This window comes from Oncorhynchus nerka, linkage group LG15 (genome assembly GCF_034236695.1).
Source record: "Oncorhynchus nerka isolate Pitt River linkage group LG15, Oner_Uvic_2.0, whole genome shotgun sequence".
In the NCBI taxonomy this organism is placed as follows: domain Eukaryota; kingdom Metazoa; phylum Chordata; class Actinopteri; order Salmoniformes; family Salmonidae; genus Oncorhynchus; species Oncorhynchus nerka.
In genome coordinates, this window is record NC_088410.1 from 27,328,137 (window position 1) to 27,355,264 (window position 27,128).

General features: G+C 41.9%; 1 protein-coding gene across 3 annotated transcripts; it reads left to right on the forward strand.

Moving 5' to 3' along the window:
• The first annotated feature begins 2,857 nt into the window (after nucleotides 1-2,857).
• septin3 (septin 3) lies at nucleotides 2,858-26,511 on the forward strand. Of its 3 annotated transcripts, none has more exons than XM_029680224.2 (10): nucleotides 2,858-4,740; nucleotides 18,932-19,195; nucleotides 19,417-19,545; nucleotides 20,498-20,579; nucleotides 20,868-21,005; nucleotides 21,606-21,723; nucleotides 23,510-23,605; nucleotides 24,019-24,115; nucleotides 24,323-24,374; nucleotides 24,545-26,511. In XM_029680224.2, the coding sequence occupies exons 1-10, from the start codon at nucleotides 2,931-2,933 to the stop codon at nucleotides 24,672-24,674; spliced, it is 2,916 nt and encodes a 971-aa protein (XP_029536084.2). In that variant the 5' UTR covers nucleotides 2,858-2,930; the 3' UTR covers nucleotides 24,675-26,511. The 3 variants fall into 3 exon arrangements, with proteins under 3 accessions (XP_029536084.2, XP_029536085.1, XP_029536086.1); XM_029680225.2 differs by lacking the exon at nucleotides 2,858-4,740 and adding an exon at nucleotides 4,977-5,134; XM_029680226.2 differs by lacking the exon at nucleotides 2,858-4,740 and adding an exon at nucleotides 6,139-6,321.
• Nucleotides 26,512-27,128: the final 617 nt, after the last annotated feature.

The window sequence follows — 27,128 nt, forward strand, 5'->3', positions numbered from 1 at the left end:
GTCTTATTTTAGTCATTGTCTCAGATAAAAGTAATTGTCTCGGACGTCAAGAGAAAAAAAACATGACGTTGTGCTTTGTAGATGAGCAGTCTCCTTATAAGGAAATCATATGGCTTCTTCCTGAGTGACGGATATGAAGGAGAACATTACCCTCCTACTCTGTGATGGTTTGTGCATTAAATGAACTGGAATCGATTTCATGCAGAGGATGAAGGAGGCGACCGGAGACATCTGAAGGGTCCTGGCCCAAAAAAACACCACAATAACCGTTGCATAACATCCGCCTCCACCCATCACTAGGGCTGTTGTCATAGCAATGCCCCCCTCCTCCCCTCCCTTTGAATGTGACGTCAGAACCCAGAGCAGTATGATGAACCTCTCTATCATCTGTACAGAGAGATCACCTTGGATTATATTATACCATCCAGCTGACTGTTGTGCTGCATTAGACCAATACATCATCTGATTAGTGACTCCATTGCTCCTCCATTTTACACAAACATCATATTCAGAGGAAGGCGGGCACAGCAGAGACCACAGGTATGTGCCGAAACCTGCTAGCTACTGTGCGATGATATTTTTTTGTCATGATCATGTGCAGTTACTCTAGCAGCTAATGTGTGGAATCAGTTACAGTGGACATAATCTACTGACACAGTACAAGGATGGCGAAGCATGTTAGAGTATTTGAATGGCAATAGCCTGCCACAACTAATATACCTTAACACAGAGGACCATTTTATAGTCAATTTTGACAGGGCAGTTGCTTGCACATACTAGTTGACGAGATTGTGAATAAGGAGTACGTTTCCAGGTTAAGCTGCACCATGTGTACAATAGGTATATTGTGTTTGGTATTTGATCATCAGCTCACAATCTAATGTCCCCCGTCCTGTACCGCTCCGTAACAGTACCATGTCCTGGATGTTCCTGGACTGGTTCGTCCCCATCTACCTGCTGGTGTCGGTCCTGGTGCTGGCCGGCTTCGGCGCCTGTCTCTACTTCCTCGAGCCAGGGCTTCAGGACGCACACAAGTGGAGCAACAAGACTGTGAAGCACCATCCGCTGGTGGTCAGCTTGAACAGCAAAGACGAAGATGGCAATGCCCTCATATGATATGACCACACACACTACGGGAAGGACAGAAGCTGACCACATGGAGTGGAGCTGCGACTGGAGGACCACAGGATGGTAGATAGAGACAGACACCTCCTGAGAGGTTTGGGACGTGAGAGGCCTGACTGGGAAGAAACAGCATTGAGAGGAAGGTACTGTGGTCAGGTGATGTCACCCGTTGAAATAACGTTTTCATCGAGAGGGGAAACAAAAAATGAGGTCATTTGAACAAAGGGATAGTTCCTGTTTTCATGTTCATATTTGTGCCATTTCATGATTGTGCCAATTTTTACATATCTTTTGTAACCAGACATTCACTGCATTTATCATGATGTTTATGTATCTCAGTGCATTTGAAGCTGACTAATAAAGTGCAATACATTTCTAAATGTTGAAATATGGCAGCTGCTATCAAGATGTCTCTTGTTTGGAAGTATTTGTAAAGGTGTTTGAATGAAACTGTCAATTGCTTTCAGTAATGATATCAGTTATGTGCCAAATAGATTGATTAATAAATTCTTCAAGATGCCAAAATAATCCATTCAGAGGTCGATCCTAAGAAAACATTTGTATTTTATTCTCATCATGCTGCCCTTGTTTACTGAAGGGTGGTGGGAAAAAGTATGTATGTATCATTTTGCACTTTTGACCATGTTACCATAATTATATATTCATAAAAAATAACAAAATAAATGGATTTATCACCACTTGAATACCCCGTGTTATGCACTAATTCTCAGCCCTGAAAAAAGTAAAACACAAAAGAGGAACATTTTTCAAAGATTTGTTTCATGATTCTCCACTGGGAAGCATTGTAGTCGTTTATCCACAGACACATTTATGTTTCCCAATAACAAACAAAATGAGGAGGGTGGGAGTGGGTGAGTGAAACAGTGCAGCTTTAGATGAGAGGAATGGGGAGAATGTAACTTTGGTACACACGACTTCCAGCTGTTCTCCCTGTCTCTCCCTCTCTCTCTCACACTCGTTTTCTCTCTCACTCCATGTCAACGACCCAGATAGAGCCTATCGCATACACTCAGGTCAGTGCTTGTTTAACTGTATACTCATCTTTCTGTTTATTTTTAGTTGATCAGGCTTGCAGTCTTCTGTAATGCAATGTAATGCAGATGACTATTTGAGAATGCAAGTTTTCTGCTATGCCTTTTACATTAAAGTTATGTTTCTGACAGACACTGCCAAACGTACAATAAAATATATAAACATTTTTTTTTTAAATTAACATAAAATGTATTTCTCTCCCATTAACCTTCTCTCACTCCCTACTCATCAAAACTGTCAGGCTTTGCAGATACTCATAATTTCTCTTTACAATGAGTTTTGATAACCACCTTGCAACTTTCACCTCTAAACAACCCCAGAGACACCTACAAGTCCCATCGCCCCTTCCTCTCCAGCTCTCACCTATTATCACAAAGAAACCCATCCAGATCTCCTCATTTGACTGCCAGGGACTCCATCTTCATACAGAGAGGACTCTTGGCAACAGGACAGCACATCCTATTCTAAAGCTCAAACCTGATGTCTCTCCGACACTTCCTACTCCTAAGGTCAGGCTAGGCCCATCCCCAACACTTCCTACTCCTAAGGTCAGGCTAGGCCCATCCCCAACACTTCTTACTCCAAAGCCTATTTGGAAAGTTCCTATTCCAAATCCTAGCACCTCTCCAAAAGTTCCTATTCCAAATCATAGTGTTTCGCCACCACTTATCATTACAAACCCAGACCTCTCTCCAAGCCTTTCCATCCCAAAGATCCGGCTTCGCCCATCTCCAAAACTGTACTGTCAAACAATGCCATTGGAGAGCCAAGGCACAAAACAGACCTCCCCGGTGGCCAAAGAAATATGGGCCCGTTCAATCCCTATCTCTAGTACTAAAGGTCAGGCTGAGCATCGTAACCAGTGTTCCCCTAAACCAGCAACCCATGACATACTTGACCAAGAGGTTCTGATGGACTTTGTAACACGTTCTGGGTTGATGAAACCTGTACCAACATCTTATTCTAGAGGTGTAGGCACACCGCCTGATACGTACACCCATTCCTCTCCACAATCTCAACAGCCAGGGGCCTACAGGACAAAAGGCATGAAGTCTCAGGACCCGAACTTGTTGCAGGCCAGGCTCGGACTAAGGAAAACAGGAAGGATAACAAAATCCAGTCCTGGGTTTCTTCTAGGTAAGGATGGCATTTCCAAGCAAAAGGTTGCTGACACAATATCTGAACCAAGACCAAATGACCTGGTAACCCCATCAGGTACTGCTCTGTCAGGAGGTGTGTCAGCCAGACAAAATGTTGTCTCAAGGAGGAAAGTTCCAATTATTGTTGAAAATGATTCTCAATCAATTCATTTTCAGTTTAAGTCAAAGAGGGGTGGACAGGGGTCCCAATGTGGCCTTGCTTCACCAAAAACACTCAAACACATTGGACATCTTCAGAAGGGACTTCAGTCTCAGGCTGCCAGCGTATATGCTGGTCGACTACCTTTCAGTCAAAATGAATACTGTCAAAGTGCTTCTCCTCCTATGCCTCCCAAGACGCCATCTTGGAAAGAACACCTAAGTCGATCAACATCTGCAGCAGTTACAGAAGTTAAAAGAAGCAGCTATGACCTCAACCCTCGGGCAAAGAAGGGAGCAACATTCATAAAGGACTTTACCACCAAAGAGTCTCATCTGGAAGAGTCTACAAAGACCATCTTAGATGCTGCATTTCAACCTTTAGCACAAGCCAGCCCTAGTAGAAAATACAAGAACCTCCAAAGACCCAAATTCTGGACTAGACCTCAGTGTCAAAGTCTACCGACCGATACACAAACCATTGAGAGGAAACAGAATCAATCTAACCAGTCAAATAGCAGCATTTTGATGGGTAGGTGTCTTTTAGAAGTCAGTCAGAAACAGGAAGCCCTTCAGTCTGGGGTTAAAAGGTCAAACAGCGACAACTCCCAGACATGTCTGGTGGTACCTCTGACACAAGGGGCCTCCCTCACACCCTCTGCCCTGTCAGAGGCCCCTGAGAGATCAACTATTAAACATGGACAGGGCTTGGATTTGGACCATTGCCAAAATATCAATAGTGGTCACGTTACAGAATCCACCAAACTCAATCTAGATGAATGTGTGCTGCACAGTGGAACCGTTCCCAAAATGTTCAGCCAATCACAGAAACCTATTTTACATCCTGTCCAATTGGCTTTACGAATGGTGAAGAACAACGACGGAAATCACAAAGGAGTCAAAGGACTAAGGCCAGATAATCTAGAACCCACCCAAACAGGCCCACCTCCACCACCTGACCATGAGAGGCCCAATATAAACCCACCAGAATATTCCTCAGAAGAATGGACTGTGCACTGGCCCCTGTCCATGGAGCGCAACGAGCAGCACAAAACACCACAGGTTGGCCCAGATTCAACAGAGGTCGCTGAGCAACCATCCCAACCCCAGAGCCAGGGTATAGACTGCTACATACCAGGAGAGATGGATATCTCACCATCACATGAATTGGATCACCCTCTTTCAAGCATGACGTTTGTTGATGAAGAGGCAGAGCAATTACATGATGACATCACCACACCTCCTCGAGTGTATTTGTCAATGGGTGAGTAATGAGGAAAAAGTTTCAAAGAAGGCCATGCACATGGTAGTGTAAACTAAATCGGATTTGTTGGTTATAATTTCTCTTTATTCAGACTTAACATATTACTCTGAAAGTCAGGATGAGAGAGAGAAAGAGAGAGAGAGAGAGGAGGGGGGTCAGAGAAGGCACTGGAGGGAATTTGAGACATGGCTCCTTATCAGAAGAGTAACAGACATGCAAAAACTGTGTGATAAAACCAAGTTTGGGGGAACAGTGGGGTAAAGTGAGTGACACATGACACAACGCAAAAAGTCTGCACAACATGTAGACTAGAGAGAACCAACAAACTTAGACAACATGAACACAAAAGACATCAGTGCGAGAACCTAAGAGCTGACAACAAAACGCCATATATGTGAGTATGGTACTATTTGATCATTGGATGCAAATGCTTCTCCTTTCAATTTTTTGGTGTGCTGTGACTGATTCAATGCATTTTGAAATATGGAATGTTGTAGTTAGGCCCAGGGTTGGGGAGTAACTGATTACATGTAATCTGAAGGGGAAAAACTGTAACTGTAATCAGCTACGTTACCAGCAAAAATATTGTAATCAAATTACAAATACTTTTGAAAAAAGCATAATTACTTCTTGGATTACTTTTAAATTCAGAAAGGATGTTTGCAGAAGAAATACATTATGATACCTTTCAGCATTAAAAAAAGGTGAACGTTTAGGTTTGTTCCACCTGAGTCTGACCACAAGTCAGAGACCACATTTGATGGATCATTTTCTCTTCTTCTAATGCCTCTTAATGGGTAAGTAGGCTAATCCAAAAGTAATTGAAAGTAATCAGACTACACTTTGGGTAATCAAACAGTTACTTTACTGATTACAATTTTGGACAAGTAACTAGTAATGGATTACATTTAGAAAGTAACCTAACCAACCCTGGTTAGGCCTACAGTGAATTATACAATACCAATGACATTTTGTTTGGTTGTTGCTTTTTAGTTTACACACAACAATTTTATATATTTTTTGTCATTCATGTATACAGACTTGCTATTAAGCATTTCATGAGAATTGTTTGTCATGACTTTAAGTTACCAAAATGCAAATGAAAGAAATTATGAAACATGAGACATGACTAATCTCGATAAATAGGCTACATGGATCAATATATTTTTCATGCAGATTTTTTCTAGATTTTTGTAAATTACAATTTGTTCTAATCAAATACTGATTGGTTGTGCAAAAACAACAAAAAACACTCAGGTGATGCCAAAAGGGTTGCCTAGGGGCAAGGTTCTGTTTGAGCATGCGTTCTGCATCACCTCTCTCTCATCTTGTCGCCATGGTAACGAAAGGGGGGGCTCTGGACTAGAGAGAGAGATATAGAGAGAGAGAGAGAGAGAGGGACAGAGAGGGACGGAGGGAAAGAGGTACTCAGACAAATCACACGACCCGTTTCCTACATCTTTGCTTCTCTATGTTGGACATCTATCGTTTATTCTTGAGCATTGGGTTGAAAGACTAGGCGAAATTTTCACTAGCGCGGAACAAAACTATTTTGGAAATTGAATCTATAAACAGGAATCGGTAAGTCGCGCAACAATCAACATCACAGCAGACGAATGCGGACAGCTAGCATACCTAACGTTAGCTAGCTAACTTAGCATCATTTATCCAGCATGGATGGAGCCGGGACAATGGGTTGGTTAAACAGGTTTTGGGATGTAGGTAATCAGCTGTTATCGTGTAGCTTGTGAGGTTAAACATGATCGGGGTTATTGTTCAGGATATTTATGATCAAGCTAGCGAAATGTGGATTGATCTGGCTAGCCTTCAGTCAGACCGTAGAAACGACGTTAAAACGTAAATGAACCCTCCTCAGTTTGCGGAGCACAGTGGGAAATATGGCCCTAATTGTCGCCATCAGAAATCATACAAAGATACAATGTGGACGCTCTAACATCATCATTGTAGTCTATCTTTGATGGGATGACAGACCACACATTCAGCCAGATAATTTAGATTTAAATTTGAGATATGATTTATGACAAAAAAGAGAGGTTATACCAGGTGAAATGACATAGGGGGAGCTTAGTAGAGGCCAAATATGTATTTGTGTATTATTTTGTGTAGATCTAGCTATCATTTGTGATACCACTCCAAATTTTGAGCAGGCTTTGCATAATCTGTCAGAAGCCTATTTGATGTTGTGTATGCCTGTTTTATGTGCAGACTATTTGTGTGTGTGTGTGTGTGTGTGAGCAAGAGAGAGACAGCAAGCGACAGAATATGGTTATTCATTGATGCTCTAAATTCAACTGACAGACTCTGCTTTTCTGACTTGTGATCTACAGTACCAGTCAAAAGTTTGAACACACCTACTCATTCCAGGGTTTTTCTTTATTTTTACTATTTTCTACATTGTAGAATAATAGTGAAGACATCAAAACTATGAAATAACACATATGGAATCATGTAGTAACAAAAAAAGTGTTAAACAATAGATTATATATTTGAGATTCTTCAAAGTAACCACCCTTTGACTTGATGAAAGCTTTGCACACTCTTGGCATTCTCTCAACCAGCTTCATGAGGTAGTCACCTGGAATAAATTTCCATTTTTATTTTTTTATTTCACCTTTATTTAACCAGGTAGGCTAGTTGAGAACAAGTTCTCATTTACAACTGCGACCTTGCCAAGATAAAGCATAGCAGTGTGAACAGACAACAACACAGAGTTACACATGGAGTAAACAATAAACAAGTCAATAACACAGTAGAAAAAAAGAAAGAGTCTGTATACATTGTGTGCAAAAGGCATGAGGAGGTAGGCAAATAATTACAATTTAGCAGATAATTAACAGGTGTGCCTTGTTAAAAGTTAATTTGTGGAATTTCTTTCCTTAGTGCGTTTGAGCCAATCAGTTGTGTTGTGACAAGGTAGGGCAGTATACAGAAGATGGTAGAGGTCGACCGATTAATCGGCATGGCCAATTAATTTGGGACGATTTCAAGTTTTCATAACAATCAGTAATCTGCATTTTTGGATGCCGATTATGACCGATTTACATTGCACTCCAGGAGGAGACTGCGTGGCAGGCTGACTACCTGTTACATGAGTGCAGCAAGGAGCCAAGGTAAGTTGCTAGCTAGCATTAAACGTATCTTATAAAAAACAATCAATCTTAACATAATCACTATTTAACTACACATGGTTGATGATATTGCTAGTTTAACTAGCTTGTCCTGCGTTGCATATAATCAATGCGGTGCCTGTTAATTTATCAGCAAATCACAGCCTACTTCGCCAAACGTGTGATGATTTAACAAGCGCATTCGCGAAAAAAGCACTGTTGTTGCACCATTGTAACCAACCATAAACATCAATGCCTTTCTTAAAGTCAATACACAAGTATATTTTTTAAACCTGCATATTTAGTTCAAAGAAATTCATGTTAGCAGGCAATATTAACTAGGGGAATTGTGTCACTCCTCTTGCATTCTGTGCAAGCAGAGTCAGGGTATATGCAGTAGTTTGGGCCGCCTGGCTCGTTGCGAACTGTGTGAAGACCATTTCTTCCTAACAAAGACTGTAATTAATTTGCCAGAATTTTAACATAAATATGACATAACAATAAAGGTTGTGCAATGTAACAGCAATATTTAGACTTATGGATGCCACCCGTTTGATAAAATACGGAAAGGTTCCGTATTTCACTGAAAGAATAAACGTTTTGTTTTCGAAATGATAGTTTCCGGAGTTGACCATATTAATGACCTTAGGCTTGTATTTCTGCGTGTTTATTATAGTTAAGTCTATGATTTGATATTTGATAGAGCAGTCTGACTGAGCGGTGGTACGCAGCAGCAGGCTCGTAAGCATTCATTCAAACAGCACTTTCCTGCATTTGCCAGCAGCTCTTCGCAATGTTTGAAGCACAGCGCTGTTTATGACTTCAAGCCTATCAGCTCCCAAGATTAGGCTGGCAATACTATAGTGCCTATAAGAACATCCAATAGTCAAAGGTATATGAAATATAAAAAATGATATAGAGAGAAATCGTCCTATAATTCCTATAATAACTACAACCTAAATCTACTTAATTGGGAATATTGAAGAATCATGTTAAAAGGAACCACCAGCTTTCATATGTTCTCATGTTCTGAGCAAGGAACTTAAACGTTATCTTTTTTACATGGCACATCTTGCATTTTTACTTTCTTCTCCAACACTGTGTTTTTGCATGATTTTGTTTCATTATTTATTTGAGACCAAATGTATTTTTATTTATGTATTAAGTTAAAATAAAAGTGTTCATATTTTTAAAAATCGGTATCAGCTTTTTTTGGTCCTCCAATAATCGATATCGGTATTGATCGGTATTGAAAAATCATAATTGGTCGACCTCTAGAAGATAGCCCTATTTGGTAGAAGACCAAGTCCATGTTATGGCAATAACAGCTCAAGTAAGCAAAGAGAAATGACAGTTTATCATTACTTTAAAACATGAAGGTCAGTCAATCCGGAAAATCTCAAAAACCTTTAAAGTTTCTTCAAGTGCAGTCGCAAAAACCATCAAGCGCTATGATTAAACGGGCTCTCATGAGGACCTTCATGGTTGAATTGCTGCGAAGAAACAACTACTAAAGGACACCAATAATAAGAGACTTGTTTGGGCCAAGAAACAAGAGCAATGGACATTAGACCGGTCGAAATCTGTCCTTTAGTCTGATGAGTCCAAATTTGAGACTTTTTGTTCCATCTGCTGTGTCTTTGTGAGATGCAGAGTAGGTGAACGGATGATCTCTGCATGTGTGGTTTGCGCTTAGTGGGACTATCATTGTTTTTTCTAAAGGACAATGGACAATTCCAGGCTGTTTAAGTGCTTTGACCAAGAAGGAGAGGGATGGAGTGTTGCATCAGAGGACCTGGCCTCCACAATCATCGACCTCAACCCAATTGAGATGGTTTGGGATGAGTTGGACCGCAGAGTGAAGGAAAAGCAGCCAACAAGTGCTAAGCATATGTGGGAACTCCTTCAAGACTGTTGGAAAAGCATTCCAGGTGAATCTGGTTGAGAGAATGCTAAGAGTGTGCAAAGCTGTCATCAAGGAAAAGGGTGGCTACTTTGAAGAATAAACATCTAAATTATATTTTAATTTGTTGAACACTTTTTTGGTTACTACATGATTCCATATGTGTTATTTCATAGTTTTGATGTCTTCACAATTTTTCTACAATGTAGAAAATAGTAAAAAATAAAGAAAAACCCTTGAATGAGTAGGTGTGTCCAAGCTTTTGACTGGTATTGTATGTCTAGGCTTATGGATGATTTCATACGCATACACAGAAGCAGCTAAATTTGTATGCCCTGTAGTGTCCTAGGCTCAAATTGCGCATGCATAGCCATATGTCTGTTTTCATCGCCATCTGTTGTACAGTAGTGCACTATTTACTATGGTAAACAGTCTGCTACAGGTATCATTCTCTTTACAGTGCCTTCAGAAATGTGCCATACCTGTTTATTTATTCCACATTCTATTGTGTTACAGTCTAAATTCAAAATGGATGAAATATTTTTTAAATCTCACTCATCTACACACAACACCCCATATTGACAAAGTAAAAATATGTCTTTCAAAATGTTTGCAAATGTATTGAAAATTAAATAAATATCTCATTTATGTAAGTATTCACATCCCTGAGTGTTAGAATCACCTTTGGGAGCGATTACCGCTGTGAGTCTTTCTGGGTAAGTCTCTAAGAGCTTTGCACACCTGGATTTCACAATATTTGCACTAGAGGTTACCGATTAATCGGCATGGCCAATTAATTAGGGCCGATCTCATGCTTACATAACAATCGGTATGCCAATTATGGCCGATTACATTGCAATCCACGAGGAAACTGTTACGCGAGTGAAGCAAGGAGCCAAGGTAAGTTGCTAGCTAGCATTAAACTGATCTTATAAAAAACAATCTTCACATAATCACTAGTTAACTACACATGGTTGATGATATTACTAGGCTAACTAGCTTGTCCTGCGTTGCATATAATCAATGCGGTGGCTTTTAATTTATCATCGAATCAAAGCCTACCTCGCCAAATGGGTGATGATTTAACAAACGCATTCGCAAATAAAGCACTGTCGTTGCACCAATGTACCTAACCATAAACATCAAAGCCTTTATTAAAATCAATACACAGAAGTATATATTTTTTAAATCTGCATATTTAGTTCAAAGAAATTCATGTTAGCAGGCAATATTAACTAGGGAAATTGTGTCACTTCTCTTGCGTTCAATGCAAGCAAAGTCAGGGTAAATGCAACAGTTTGGGCTGCCTGGCTCGTTGTGAACTAATTTGCCAGAATTTTACATAATTATGACATAACATTGAAGGTTGTGCAATGTAACAGACTTAGGGTTGTCACCCGTTTGATAAAATACGGAACGGTTCCGTATTTCACTGAAATAATAAACGTTTTGTTTTCAAAATGATAGTGTAACAGTCGTCGATGGTGGAAGAAGTTGAGGACCAAGGTGCAGCGTGGTATATGTCCATATTTATTAGAATGAACACGGAAATAACAAAGAGAAACGCCCGAAAACAGTTCTGGCTGGTACAGACACACAACGGAAAACAGAAAATAATCACCCACGAAACACTAACAGAAAACAGGCTCCCTAAATATGGTTCTCAATCAGGGACAACGATTGACAGCTGCCTTTGATTGAGAACCATACCAGGCCAAACACGGAAATAGCAAATCATAGAAAAACTAACATAGACAACCCACCCAACTCACGCCCTGACCATACTAAAACAAAGACATAACAAAAGAACTAAGGTGACAGTGCCCCCCCCCAAAGATGCAGACTACGGCCGCAAAACCTGAACCTATAGGGGAGGGTCTGGGTGGGTGTCTGTCCGCGGTGGCGGCTCTGGCGTGGGACGTGGACCCCACTCCACCATAGTCCTTGTCCGTCTCTTAGCCCGCCTCCGTGGCCTCTTAAGAGCGGCGACCCTCACCGCCGACCTCGGACTGGGGACCCAAGCCAAGGGTCCCGAATGGATGGGAGATTCCGGCAGCACCGGACAGGCGGGAGACTCCGGAATGAAGGGCGATTCTGGCAGCTCCTGGCTGACTGACGGCTCTGGCAGCTCAGGACAGACGGGCGACTCTGGCAGCTCAGGACAGACGGGCGTCTCTGGCAGCTCAGGACAGACGGGCGACTCTGGCAGCTCAGGACAGACGGGCGACTCTGGCAGCGCTGAGCAGGTGGGAGCACCTGTAGGAAGGAAACGGAGAGACAGCCTGGTGCGGAGGGCTGGTGCGTGGAGGTGGCACCGGATAGACCGGACCGTGAAGGCGCACTGGAGCTCTCGAGCACCGAGCCTGCCCAACCTTACCTGGTTGAATGCTCCCCGTAGCCAGGCCAGTGCGGCAAGGTGAAATAGCCCGCACTGGGCTGTGCTGGCGAAACGGGGACACCATGCTTAAGGCTGCTGCCATGTACCCTGGCCCGAGGAGACGCACTGGAGACCAGATGCGCTGAGCCTGCTTCATGGCACCTGGCTTGATGCCCACTCTAGCCCGGCCGATACGAGGCGCTGCTATGTATCGCACCGGGCTATGCCTGCGCACCGGGGACACCGTGCGCCTCACGGCATAACACGGTGCCTGCCCGGTCCCTCTCTCTCCACGGTAAGCACGGGGAGTTGGCGCAGGTCTCCTACCTGACTTCGCCACACTCCCCGTGTGCTCCCCCCCCCAAGAAATGTTTGGGGCTGCCTCTCGGGCTTCTAACTGCGCTGCTGTGCTGCCTCCTCATACCACCGCCTCTCGGCTTTCGCTGAAAGAGAAAGAGAAACGACCGAAAACAGTTCTGGCTGGTACAGACACACAACGGAAAACAGAAAATAATCACCCACGAAACACTAACAGAAAACAGGCTCCCTAAATATGGTTCTCAATCAGGGACAACGATTGACAGCTGCCTCTGATTGAGAACAATACCAGGCCAAACACAGAAATAGCAAATCATAGAAAAACTAACATAGACAACCCACCCAACTCACGCCCTGACTGTACTAAAACTAAAACATAACAAAAGAACTAAGGTCAGAACGTGACAGATAGTTTCCGGATTTGACCAAATTATGACCAAAGGCTCATATTTCTGTGTTCATTATATTATAATTAAGTCTAAGATTTGATATGCGGAGGTAGGCAGCAGCAGGCTTGTAAGCATTCATTCAAACTTTACTGCGTTTGCCAGCAGCTCTTCGCAATGCTTGAAGCACAGCGCTGTTTATGACTTCAAGCCTATCAACTCCTGAGATTAGGCTGGCAATACTGTAGTGCCTATAAGAACATCCAATAGTCAAAGGTATATGAAATACCAATGGTATAAAGAGAAATAGTCGACACGTCATAATTCCTATAATAACTACAACCTAAAACGTCTTAACTGGGAATATTGAAGAACTGGGAATATTGAACCACCAGCTTTCATATGTTCTGAGCAAGGAATTTAGACGTAGCTTTTTACATGGCACATATTGCACTTTTACTTTCTTCTCCAACACTGTGTTTTTGCATTATTGATTTGAAAATAAATAGATTTTATTTATGTATTTTAAGTTAAAATAAAAGTGTTCATTGTTCATTCAGTATTGTTGTAATTGTCATTATTACAAATATATATATATATATATATATATATATAAATCAGCCGATTAATCAGTATCAGCTTTTTTTGGTTCTCCAATCAGTATCGGTATCGTCTTTGAAAAATCATAATCGGTCGACCTCTAATTGCACATTATACTTTAAAAAAAATCTTCAAGCCATTTTCAAGTCTTGCCATAGATTTTCAAGCCGCTTTAAGTCAGAACTGACACTCAGGAACATTTCATGTCGTAAACCAGAGTAGTGGGACAAAGGTACGGGACTGTAGGCAGGCTTAGAGTCAGCCAGGCAGAAAGGTCAAAACCGGGAAAACTAGGAAATAGGCACTATGGACAAGACAGGAGCAAGGGGAAAAACAGGAGACAAAGGGCTGTGAGACGTGTTTAATTCTGGACACATGAAAGGTAGGATGTATACGAAGGGTCCGGGGCAACAGAAGACGAACAGCAGAGGGGCTAATGATTTTGGAGATGGGAAATGGGCCGATAAACCGGGGGAAGAGATTGCAGGATTCCACCCGGAGGGGCAGATCCCAGGTGGACAGCCATACTTTCTGCCCGAGATGATACCGGGGAGCCTTTGTCCAGGGTGCAGCTACAACATTTCCTGGGGTTTGCCAATGTCTATCACCAGGGTTACAGCACCCTGGTTTCCCCCCTGTCAGCACTCACCTCTCCCAAGGTTCTGTTCACGTGGTCCCCTGCTGCTGACCGGGCGTTCCGGGACCTCAAATACCGCTTCACCACTGCTCCCATCTTAGTTCATCCTGACCCTTCCCGTCAGTTCGTGGTGGAGGCCCGCACTGCCAAATGCCTCAACTCCAGGCAAGCTATAAATGGGCCCTGCTGTTCACACGGTTCAACTTCTCCCTCTCATATCGGCCAGGATCCAAGAATGTCAATCCAGATGCACTGTCTCGCCGTTATAGCCTGGCAATGGCACACAGCTGGAGAATAGGGAAACAGGTCCGGGAGGTGCATCGTTCTCAGCCGAAGGAGGTCGGCATACCTTCTGCCTAGAAGTTTGGAGAGGCCGGTCGGCCATCCTCAAGACCACCTCCAGGTATCGACGACAAGCGGTGGCAACCCTGTGCCGGCGGGAGAGCACGAAGGACATATAAATCATGCAGTTAGGGAGTCTCCAATGTAGGTGTCCATAGGCTTGGTCTCTGGGCCCGACAGCGAGTACAGTCGTCCCCGGGGAGCAGTGGTGTTAGTGAGAAGGTCAATCCCGCAGTCATATGGTTGGTGCGGTGGAAGCGAAGTGTCCCGAGCCTTGTTGAACACCTCCCGAAGGTCCTTGTACTCCGCGGGAATGGTGGAGATGTCAGGGGCACCTTCCAAGCTCCCAGGAAGACATCCCGGGGCATGTTGCGCTGACTTCAGACACTGGGCGTGGTAGAACAGACTCCAGCCCATGATGGCACCAGTAGACCAGATGATCAGGGGATTGTGTCGCTGAAGCCAGGAGAATCCCAAAACCATGGAAATCTGAGGGGACTTGATGAGCAGGATTTGAATAGTCTCGCTGTGATTCCCTGACACCCGTAGGTTGATGGGAGTGGTAATATGAGTGACCTGGCCTATAGAGCGCCCGTCTAGCGCTCTAACGTCCATGGGAGTGGAGAGGGGCTGAGTGGGGATGTTCAGCTCGGAAGCCAGGGTATCGTCCAAAAATAGTTAATGAGGACCCATAGAGATTTAGACTGGTTTCCCCACAGCATAATGGCATGAAAAATGGTGTGAGCAAGGGATGCAGGAAAGTTCTCCATATATCCCACCAGACTACTCACTCCTACCAGTGAGCCTGTTTTTTTTAAAGGACAAGAAGACACAAAATGACCAAGAGTCCCGCAATACAGACAACTCTTCGTGTTGATCCTGTATTGCCGTTCCGCTGGCGATAGCCCAGCTCTACCTAATCCTTGGGTTCACTCTGCAATGGGATCGTTGGGGACCTCCGGGTGACTCGGAGGCAAGGTGGAATCCCTGTACGTGCGAGCAAAGTTGAATTTCCTCTGCCTCCGTCGTTCCAGTAGTCGTCCATTGATTCGGATGGTCAAAGCATTGAGGGAATCGAGATCCGTAGGTAACTCCCGAGCTGCAAGCTCGTCCTTGACTACCTCAGAGACACCGTGCAGGAACATATCGAACAGTGCTTCCTGGTTTCAAGCACTCTCCGCTGCCAACGTGCGGAAATCCCCCGCATAGTCTGCCACACTGCGGGAGTCCTGCCGAAGCTGAATCAGCTTCCGGGCAGCTTATCTCCCAGAGAACTGGGCGTAAAAAACCTTCTTCATATCCTCCCACAAACCCCTCTAGACTAACGCATAGGGCCGGCTGCTGTTCCCATACAGCAGTAACCCAGATGAGAGCCCTCTTCGTTCAGCCACGAAGCAGTTCCTCATGCCTCCCAATGGTGGCCCCTTGGGAGGAGATGGTGTCGCAGGCAGAAAACTAGGAAACATGCACTATAGACAGGACAAGAGCAAGGGTAAAAACGCCGGTAGGTCTGAATGAACAAAACGAACTGGCAACAGACAAATAGAGAACTTAGGTATAAATACACAGGGGATAATGGGGAAGATGGGAAACACCTGGAGGGTGTGGGGAGACAATCATAAAGACAGGTGAAACAGATCAGGGTGTGACAGATGACAAGCATACCGATAACATGATGCAGCCACCATCTTGCTTATGTCACGGCTGTTGAAGGATGAGGACCAAGGTGCCCCGTGGTGAGCGTGCATCTTACTTAATTTAAGAAATGACACCGACAAAACAAACATTACAAAACAACACGTGAAGCTTAAGGCTATGTGCCATCAAACAAAGTCAACTTCCCACAAACACAGGTGGGAAAAAGGGTACCTAAGTATGGTTCCCAATCAGAGACAACGATAGACAGCTGTGCCTGATTGAGAACCATACCTGACCAAAACATAGAAATAGAAAATCATAGAAACACAAAACATAGAATGCCCACCCCAACTCACGCCCTGACCAAACCAAAATAGAGACATAAAAAGGATCTCTAAGGTCAGGGCGTGACAGCTTAAAAATATGAAGAGTGGAACTCAGTGATGTGTTGTGTTGGATTTGCCCCAAACATAATGCTTTGTATTCATAAAGTGAATTTCTTTTCACTCTCATTTAGGTTAGTATTGTGGAGTAACTACAATGTTGTTGATCCATCCTCAGTTTTCTCATATCACAGCTAGAGGTCGATACCGATTATTGGAGGACCAAAAAAAGCCGATACCGATTAATCAGCCAATTTGTATTTATTTATTTGTAATAATGACAATTACAACAATACTGAATGTACACTTATTTTAACTTAATATAATACATCAATAAAAGTCCATTTAGCCTCAAATAAATAATGAAACATGTTCAATTTGGTTTAAAAAATGCAAAAACAAAGTGTTGGAGAAGTAAAAGTGCAATATGTGCCATGTAAAAAAGCTAACGTTTGAGTTCCTTGCTCAGAACATGAGAACATATGAAAGACTTCAATATTCCAAGGTAAGAGGTTTTAGGTTGTAGTTATTGTAGGAATTATAGGACTATTTCTCTCTATACCATTTGTATTTCATATACCTTTGACTATTGGATGTTCTTATAGGCACTATAGTATTGCCAGTGTAACAGTATAGCTTCCGTTCCTCTCCTCGCCCCTACTTGGGCTCGACCCAGGAACACATCGACAACAGCCATACTCGAAGCAGCGTTACCCATCGCTCCACAAAAGTCGGCCCTTGCAGAGCAAGGGGAAGAACTACTCCAAGTCTCAGAGCGTGTGACGTTTGAAATGCTATTAGCGCTCAGCCCGCTAACTAGCTAGCCATTTCACATCAGTTACACCAGCCATTAGGCAGATAGGCTTGAAGTCATAAACAGTGCTGTGCTTGCGAAGAGCTGCTGGCAAAACGCACAAGCAGCCTGCTGCTGCCTACCATCATTGCTCAGTCAGACTGCTCTATCAAATCATAGACTTAGTTATAACACACAGAAATACGAGCCTTTGGTCATTAATATGGTCGAATCCGGAAACTATAATTTCGAAAAGAAAACTTTTATTATTTTAGTGAAATACGGAACCGTTTGGTATTTTATCTAACGGGTGGCATCCCTAAGTCTAAATATTCTTGTTACATTGCACAACCTTCAATGTTATGTCATAATTACGTAAAAGTCTGGCAAATTAGTTCGCAATGAGCCAGGCTGCCCAAACTGTTGCATATACCCTGACTCTATGTGCAATGAACGCAAGAGAAGTGACACAATTTCACCTGGTTAATATTGCCTGCTAACCTGGATTTCTTTTAGCTAAATATGCAGGTTTAAAAATATATACTTCTGTGTATTAATTTTAAGAAAGGCATTGGTGTTTATGGTTAGGTACAGTCGGTGAACGATTGTGCTTTTTTCGCAAATGCGCTTTTGTTAAATCATCCCCCAGCGTTGCATCGATTATATGCAACACAGGACACTCTAGATAAACTAGTAATATCATCAACCATGTGTAGTTAACTAGTGATTATGATTGATTGATTGTTTTTTATAAGATAAGTTCAATGCTAGCTAGCAACTTACCTTGGCTTCTACTGCATTCGCGTAACAAGCAGTCTCCTTGTGGAGTGCAACGAGAGGCAGGTGGTTATAGCGTTGGACTAGTTAACTGTAAGGTTACAAGATTGAATCCCCCGAGCTGACAAGGTGAAAATCTGTCGTTCTGCCCCTGAACAAGGCAGTTAACCCACCGTTCCTAGGGCGTCATTGAAAATAAGAATGTGTTCTTAACTGACTTGCCTATTTAAATAAAGCTATAAAAAAAAGAATCTGCAAAATCAACGCCCAAAAATACAGATTTCTGATTATTATGAAAACTTGAAATCGGCCCTAATTAATTGGCCATTCTGATTAATTGGTCGACCTCTAATCACAGCGATTAAACTCTGTAACTGTTTTAAAGTCACCATTGGCCTCATGGTGAAATCCCTGAGAGGTTTCCTTCCTTTCCGGCAACTGAGTTAGAAAGAATGCCTGTTGTGCCTGGGTGTATTAATTCACCATCACTGCCTGACTGAGGCACCTTACATATGTATGTGTAGAGTACAGAGATGAGGTAGTCATTCACTATTATTGCAGACAGAGTGAGTCCATGCAACTTATTATATGACTAGTTAAGTATATTTTTACTACAGAACTTATTTAAGCTTGCCATAACAAAGGGGTTGATTACTTATTAACTCGAGACATTTCAGCTTTTCATTTTTAATAAATGTATAAACATGTCTAAAAACATAATTCCACTTTGACATAATGAGATATTAGGTGTAGGCCAGTGACACAACATCTCAATTGAATCCCTTTTAAATTCAGGCTGTAACACAACGATATGTGGAAAAAGTCAAGGGGTATGAATAATTTCTGAAGGTACTGTACAGTATATAGCCCAATGAAATAGGCCTAATAAAAGCATATTTTACCCTCTAGACATGTCAGAGTCCATTGTTCCCCCTGAAGTGAGACCCAAACCTGCTGTCCCTGCCAAGCCCCCTCATGTGGCAGCACCATCCCCCACAACACCCCATGGACCATCAGGGCTAGGTGGCGGGGTCGGGGTTGATCGAGTTCCCGGGTTGGGACACTCTGGCAGTGGATCCACGTTGCTGGGATACATTGGGATTGACACCATCATTGAGCAGATGAGGAAGAAGACCATGAAGGCTGGTTTCGACTTCAATATTATGATAGTGGGTAAGTAAGGAAGGACAACCTCTTCAGTTTGTGTCTGGTAGGATTGATTTATTTAGTGTCTTTCAGAAGAGTACGTGAACCCATGGTGTGCTAGCAAACAGAGACATGAAACATGAAATTAAGTCGTGCCTCTCCCTTGTTCTGTCTCTCTTCTCAACAACATCATGCCTCAAGCCATGCTCTCCCTCCACTAACTCTCTCTCTCTCTCTCTCTCTCTCAGGTCAAAGCGGGCTGGGGAAGTCAACGCTGGTGAACACGCTGTTCAAGTCCCAGGTCAGCAGGTGGAGCTCAGGATGGGGCGGCGAGCATAAGATCCCCAAGACAGTGGAGATCAAGGCTGTGTCCCACGGTGAGAGAGACATTTCCTCTAAGCTCTATGTGTGTGTGTGTGTGAGCAAGAGAGAGAGGGATAGAGTGTGTGTGTGTGTAAGCAAGAGAGAGGGAAAGAGTGTGTGTGCGTGCATGCGTGGGAGTGTTTGTGTGTGAGTATGTATGTATCTTCTACTGTTGATATTTGTCTTAGACTGGCACAGCTGGCACGTGCAGCCCACATGGCATTCCAGACAGACACAGAGGCAGACTGTCTGGCCAAAAACACTGTACTGCTAGCTTTATTTCTGCATCGTTGCACATTTGTCATCCTCACTGACATCAAAGAAAAATCCTCATCTACGAGTCAAGGACAAAACGTACATATCATTTATTGACTGGTTGCGTGTTTAACTTTTTGTCACTTGATTTTGGCAAAAGTACTTACAGTGTGAATGTTGTATTGAACGTTGTATTGAACGTTGTATTGAACGTTGTATTGAACGTTGTATTGAATGTTGTATTGAACGTTGTATTGAACGTTGTATTGAACGTTGTATTGAATGTTGTATTGAACGTTGTATTGAACGTTGTATTGAATGTTGCATTGAATGTTGTATTGAATGTTGTATTGAACGTTGTATTGAACGTTGTATTGAACGTTGTATTGAATGTTGTATTGAACGTTGTATTGAATGTTGTATTGAACGTTGTATTGAATGTTGCATTGAATGTTGTATTGAATGTTGTATTGAATGTTGTATTGAATGTTGCATTGAATGTTGTATTGAATGTTGTATTGAATGTTGTATTGAATGTTGCATTGAATGTTGCATTGAATGTTGCATTGAATGTTGTATTGAATGTTGTATTGAACGTTGTATTGAATGTTGTATTGAAGGTTGCATTGAATGTTGTATTGAACGTTGTATTGAACGTTGTATTGAACGTTGCATTGAACGTTGTATTGAATGTTGTATTGAACGTTGCAGTGATCGAGGAGGGCGGAGTGAAGATGAAGTTGACAGTAATCGACACACCGGGTTTTGGTGATCAGATCAACAATGAAAACTGGTGAGTATGTGGGAAGAATGTTCATTATTGTGCACTTACACACAGTCTATGTTGTTTTTGGGGTCACTACTTTTTTCAATTAGTTAAGCACAATGGCATGCGTAGGATTTAGATTCAACCGTGCATATGATTCAGATAGAAATAGAACTGCCAAACTATAAAATATTTTTTACATACTGTACATTCTCCTTATCCTGACCGTACCCAACTACCCACCACGGCTATAATAGTTTTGTGTGTATTTATACTCTATATTCCTAACACCCACCATGTTCCATTCATCTGCAGCTGGGATCCCATCTCCAAGTACATCAACGAGCAGTATGAGAAGTTCCTGAAGGAAGAGGTCAATATTGCCCGAAAGAAGCGAATCCCTGACACCAGAGTTCACTGCTGCCTCTACTTTATCTCCCCAACTGGACACTCGTGAGTTAAAAATAAATCATGTGATTCAGAAATAGAAATGTCCTAATTTAGAACATACTCAAATGTATGCACGAGTTACATCCACTTCTCTCTGATTGGCATTTACGTGTGCACTCATGCATGGAAGCTCACGTACACACGCAGACTCTCTCTCAGTTCTCTCTCTCAATTCTAATGAGTTTACTTCCAGCTGTACTGACATTTACTTTGAGATCTAAACACATTCTTGAGCTACATCACAACACAACCAGGCAACATGGTTCGCTCCAACAGATGAAGCCAACTCATCTGAACTGTGAAATTGTTCTTTACATAAACAGTTAGTCTTCTGTGTACCATGTTCTTTTTCTTGCGTTGATCATTGCGACTAACGGGATGTTTTCTGTTAACGGGATGTTTTCTGTGCTGTCACCTACACCCAAGGACCTCGATCAGGGACAGAACTGTTGTTCAATGAGCCTGTATCTGTCCTAAAGTCGGGAGACAGACATAGAACTCTTCTGAAAAGACTGGGTTTTGCCAGTCCTGCTGTAAGATTGCTAATTGTTTCTATCCCAGCTGACAAGGTAATGTCTCTCTTTGTCTCTTTCTCTCTCTCAGTCTTCGACCGCTAGACATTGAGTTTATGAAGCACCTAAGTCGTGTGGTGAACATCATCCCCGTCATCGCCAAGTCTGACACCATGACCCCTGACGAGAAGAATGAGTTCAAACACAGGGTGAGGGATGAGAGACCTTGAGCCTTGACCTCGATGAACCCTAATACAGTGGGGCAAAAAAGTATTTAGTCAGCCACCAATTGTGCAAGTTCTCCCACTTAAAAAGATGAGAGAGGCCTGTAATTTTCATCATAGGTACACTTCAACTATGACAGACAAAATGAGAAGAAAAAAAAATCCAGAAAATCACATTGTAGGATTTTTAATGAATTTATTTGCAAATTGTGGTGGAAAATAGGTATTTGGTCAATACAAAAGTTTATCTTAATACTTTTTTATATACCCTTGGCAACGTTTTCTGTAAGTCTTCACAAGGTTTTCACACACTGTTGCTGGTATTTTGGCCCATTCCTCCATGCAGATCTCCTCTAGAGCAGTGATGTTTTGGGGCTGTTGCTGGGCAACACAGACTTTCAACTCCCTCCAAAGATTTTCTATGGGGTTGAGATCTAGAGACTGGCTAGGCCACTCCATGATTTTGAAATGCTTCTTACGAAGCCACTCCTTCGTTGCCCGGGCGGTGTGTTTGTGGCCAATTAACCAAATCTAACATAGCCTATTAGCTAAAAATGTAACTCCAAACACATTTTTTGATAGTAGTAGCTGTTTAGCTGGTTAAACAAAGGTTTGCCATTTATGTCCATGTCAAGAAAGTTTACGAACAGCCAGCGGCACTTGCTGCAACTGGTACTTGCGGGTGCTTTTTCAAAGCCTATGTCAGATACTCAAGTGAGTGTAATTAGCACCAATGAGTGTAATTAGCTCAATTAGGAGTTGAGAAATAATGTTGGCAAAGAAGATATTTTCCTATTTTCTACTGTAGATATGTAATTTAAAAATAAAAAAGTCTGTTTCGCTAACGATATTCATAAAAACATTGTAATAAAACATATTTTTTCACTTTTGTATATACTATATATATATATACAGTGGGGTCTGAAATTATTTATACCCTTGTTAAAGATTAGCAAAAATTTGAAAGTAATACTTTTTTTCTCAAAAAGTCAAAATGATTGACTCCCCTGTTTTCAGTACTTTTTAATTCCTCACCTTGTGAGGATAATGGCACTGAGCCTTTTTCTAAAATGTTTTCTAAGTTGGAGATCACATTGGAAGGGATCTTAGACCATTCCTCTATATAGAATCCTCCCGAATCCTAGATTTCCTTTGTCTGCGCTTATGGACTGCCCTCTTCAATTCAAACCACAGGTTTTGAATGGGTTTCAAGTCCAGAGACTGAGGTTGCCATTGCAAAATTATGATTTTGTGGCCAATTAACCATTTCTTTGTGGATTTTGATGTTTTTGGCAAAAATGTCCTGGAACTGGGTAAAGTTGATGATGCTGTTGACCTTAACAAGGGCCCCAGGACCAGTGGAAGCAAAATAGCCCCATAACATCAAAGATCTTCCACCATATTTTACAGTGGGTATGGGGTTCTTTTCTGCTTATGCATTATTTTTTAGACACCAAATCCAGCACTGGTGTGCGTGGCCAAAGAGCACTATTTTCATGTCATCTGTCTTAAGCACCAGTTCCAATCCAAGTACCAATGCTAGTGAGTAAACTCCAGGCGTTTAGATTTGTTGGGTGACATGAAAATAGAGTTCTTTGGAGCTCTTTGGTATCTATATTTTCGCGGACCCCCAGCTGTACTAGGGGCCGCGGACCCCAGGTTGAATATCCCTGGTCATGGTAGAACTTGTTATGATAACCAAGTCATGAGGGAACACATTATTCTAGTGCACATTAGGATATGTAACCTCTGCCTCCTCTTCATCTCTTAGGTGAGGAAGGAGCTGGAGACGCATGGGATTGAGTACTACCCGCAGAATGAGTTTGATGATGATATGGAGGATAAGAATGAAAATGACAAGATTAGGGTAAGGGGCTCTGTTCCAATTTTTTTAAATCCATGACCTTACATCCTACTGTAAAGGACTCAATCACTTCAATTGATTATGTCTCCCTAATACTCTTCCTCTCAAGTGGAATAATGTGAACACGAGATAAATCTGTACCTCTCCCTCTTTTTCTCCCATGCCTCAATGGTATGAGCATGCAAAATAGCGATTGCCAAAATGGTTAGGCAATTCAAATATTGAAATTAATTTCATATGAATATCAGACTATTTCTCTTATTCTATCTTTCTGGTTCTTTGTAATTTTAGCTCTCTTTTTGACACCCCTCCTCAGAAGAAGAATAACTCCTGACTCCTGTCTATTGCACGGGATTTGTACATTTCTTATGTTTTCCTCGTCCAATTGAACCCTGTTTAAACGAGTCTGTTCACAGGAGACCATGCCCTTTGCAGTGGTGGGCAGCGACAAGGAGTTCCAAGTTAACGGCAAACGGGTTCTGGGGAGGAAGACGGCCTGGGGTGTGGTAGAAGGTAGGTTTATTTATAACCTCAATATAATTAATTAGGTCCTATATTAATGCCAAGCGTATTATGTTGACCTTTCTCCTCAGAGAGGCAGAGGGAATGGATTTATGGAGGTTGTTATACTGTAGTTGGGCCAAAGCTTAGACATGTGAAGCAAATGTGATTCAGATTTTTTTTAATGCCAAATGGGTTCTTTCTTGTATTTTGTTGCAGTTGAAAATCCCAATCACTGCGAATTTGCTCTGCTACGAGATTTCCTCATCAGGTAAAGCAATCAATCGTACATTGATCTATCTTTTACTAATGCTTTATAGCTTTCCTATTCTTACAATACAATTACAGATGAGTCTCTTATGGCTTTGAAGTTGACTTTAGTGACCAAATCCAACTGTATGTAGCTATCAGCTAATGCCGGCCCTCCACTCTCCCTCCCAGGTCTCACCTCCAGGACCTGAAGGAAGTCACCCACAACATCCACTATGAAACCTACCGCGCCAGGAGACTCAACGACAACGGAGGTCTGCACCCCATCTCGGCCAACAACACTCAGGAGAGCAACCTTTAAATTTAGGACTAGGGATTAAGGAAAGAGAGAGATAAACAGAGAGATCAAAAGATATTGATCGACAATTCTATGTTGTGATATGAGCATCACTGCATGCTTTGGAGAACATTATAGATGTGGAATTCATTGTCAAAATATCATGTTAGGAGAGCTTTCATTCCAAAACACGTCCTACGTCTCCCTTTCCTCCGCCCATCGTCCTAAACCACCCACACTCACATCCCAGTTACACCTGGGATTAACCTTTGATCCTGCAATCCAAAACAAGGCCAACCCCAGTGTTTCCCCCGAATGCATTTTGCAACGGCGCAATAAATAGTGACCGCCACTGCAAATGTTTTTTGTTATAATGTAGATGTGTAGATGTATGTCCCAGGAAGAACCCATCCGCCGCCCCCCGCAGGAAGACCCAAGGAAGACCCCATCTGCCACCCCCAGCTACATCTGCAACCCAAAGCATTTTGGGATTGAAGGGAATGAATCAAATGAAGTACTTGAAATTCGATGGAATTCCCTTTATTCATAAAAAATGGATTTCCTTTTGCCGCTCACCTTGTGCTCTACTCATCCTTGCCCTGTAATTATACAGTATGTTATGTAGCTGCCACCATAAGAATAGATTTTGAGCCGAAATACTTTATGATGGGGCTGGTAAATGAGCACCTCAACTTCCACGAAAGCAATGTGACGTAAATATAAATTGACAAAGGGCTTTATTTATTTACAATATAGCTATTTTGTCACTTTTGCACAAAATATAGAAATCACAGTCTGAAATTCATAGTATTTGCCATTCACAGCTTTTGTGGGCTTTTTTGAAAGCTCTGATGTCAAAGTGACGTGCCAATTCCCTTTAATGCTTTAATGCCGGCTTTCCTTCTCTCTGCCACACGAGGGCAGCGCTTCCCTGCGCATACTCACCCTGTGACAAGAAATGGTTTATTCATAGACTTAGATAGATGTCTCTTTTTAGTCTGGTATCTATCTCTATAGTTTACTTCCCTCCCTCCTATTCACTCCCTCCACTTCATCTGGTGACCCATGCCCAGTGCATGTTTACAACAAGTCCTCCTTTACCAGAGTAATCAGTCCAAATATAACCGATCAGTTATGGCATGGTAATGTTTACCAAGGTTTCTTATGGAAATCACCCTTCGATAGAGCACAGGTATTCCAGAAGTAGCCTACAAGCAATTAAGTTTCACTATATTTATCAAACAATTCACTTTTGACCTAAACTGTATCCTGAAAGGGGTTTCCCTGCTAACTTTTTCTACAATCATACAGCGTGTGTGTGTTTGTATGTGTGTGTGAGTGAGAAGTGACTCAATTTGGTGTCTAACGTTTGGAAATGTGTAGTTGTATATCATTAGTGTGGTATTAGTGAAGACGTTTTTTCAAGGAACAATTTAAATAATACAAAAAAACTATTCTCACTCTTGTTTCTATACAATGTTTTTATGTGTGCATGTCAGGAAACGTCTCTCCTAGTCCTTCTGTCATTTTCATTTAAGGATATCCCCAGCTCGCATATCAATGCACAGTCATTTCAATACATTAACCATTTTTGAACATGGTGTGTACATCAACTAACCGCGAATAACAATGCATCACTAAAACTCCAGTAACTCAAATCATTCCGCATCTCTTAAAAACAGCAGTGAAACCTTTGGCTGTGAATTTCCTGTTATCGTTTCATTTAAAACCCATTTTTCTTAAAAGTTGTTCTGATATGCTGAGATGTCAATTCAGTATTGCATTCATTATTTATATATTCATGTATTATTTATAGTAATTTATTGTTTATTTAATAAAAAATACTTTTGCCATCTCTTGAGTAGTGTATTGACTCATTTTCTTATCTTAATTCATTCTTTATTATCTCTGTATTGCCTCTACTTGACAATAGTTCACATTTGGAAATACCGTACATTTTGTATTTACATACAGAGAGGGAAGGGTGCTCCCTACTGGTCCTCCTGTTTCAATACAATATCAATGTATGAATCACAAATGGGTACATTTCCCCCTCCCAGGAACTATGGAGACAATTATGCTTGTAATTAATCAGTGGTGTAGAGTACTGAAGTAAAACTACTTTAAAGTACTTCTTAAGTATTTTTGGGGAGTATCTGTACTTTACTATTTTGAGGTTGAGGTTTAGAGTTTAGTGAATGATTTGTCCCAAATATAATGCTTTTAGTTTTTGAAATATTTAGGACTAACCTATTCCTTGCCACCCATTCTGAAACTAACTGCACCGCTTTGTTAAGTGTTGCAGTAAATTCAGTTGCTGTAGTAGTTGAAGTGTATAGTGTTGAGTTATCAGCATACATAGACACATTGACTTTACTCAAAGCCAGTGGCACGCCATCAGTAAAGATTGAAAAAAGTAAAGGGGCCTAGACAGCTGCCCTGGAGAATTCCTGATTCTACCTGGATTATGTTGGGGAG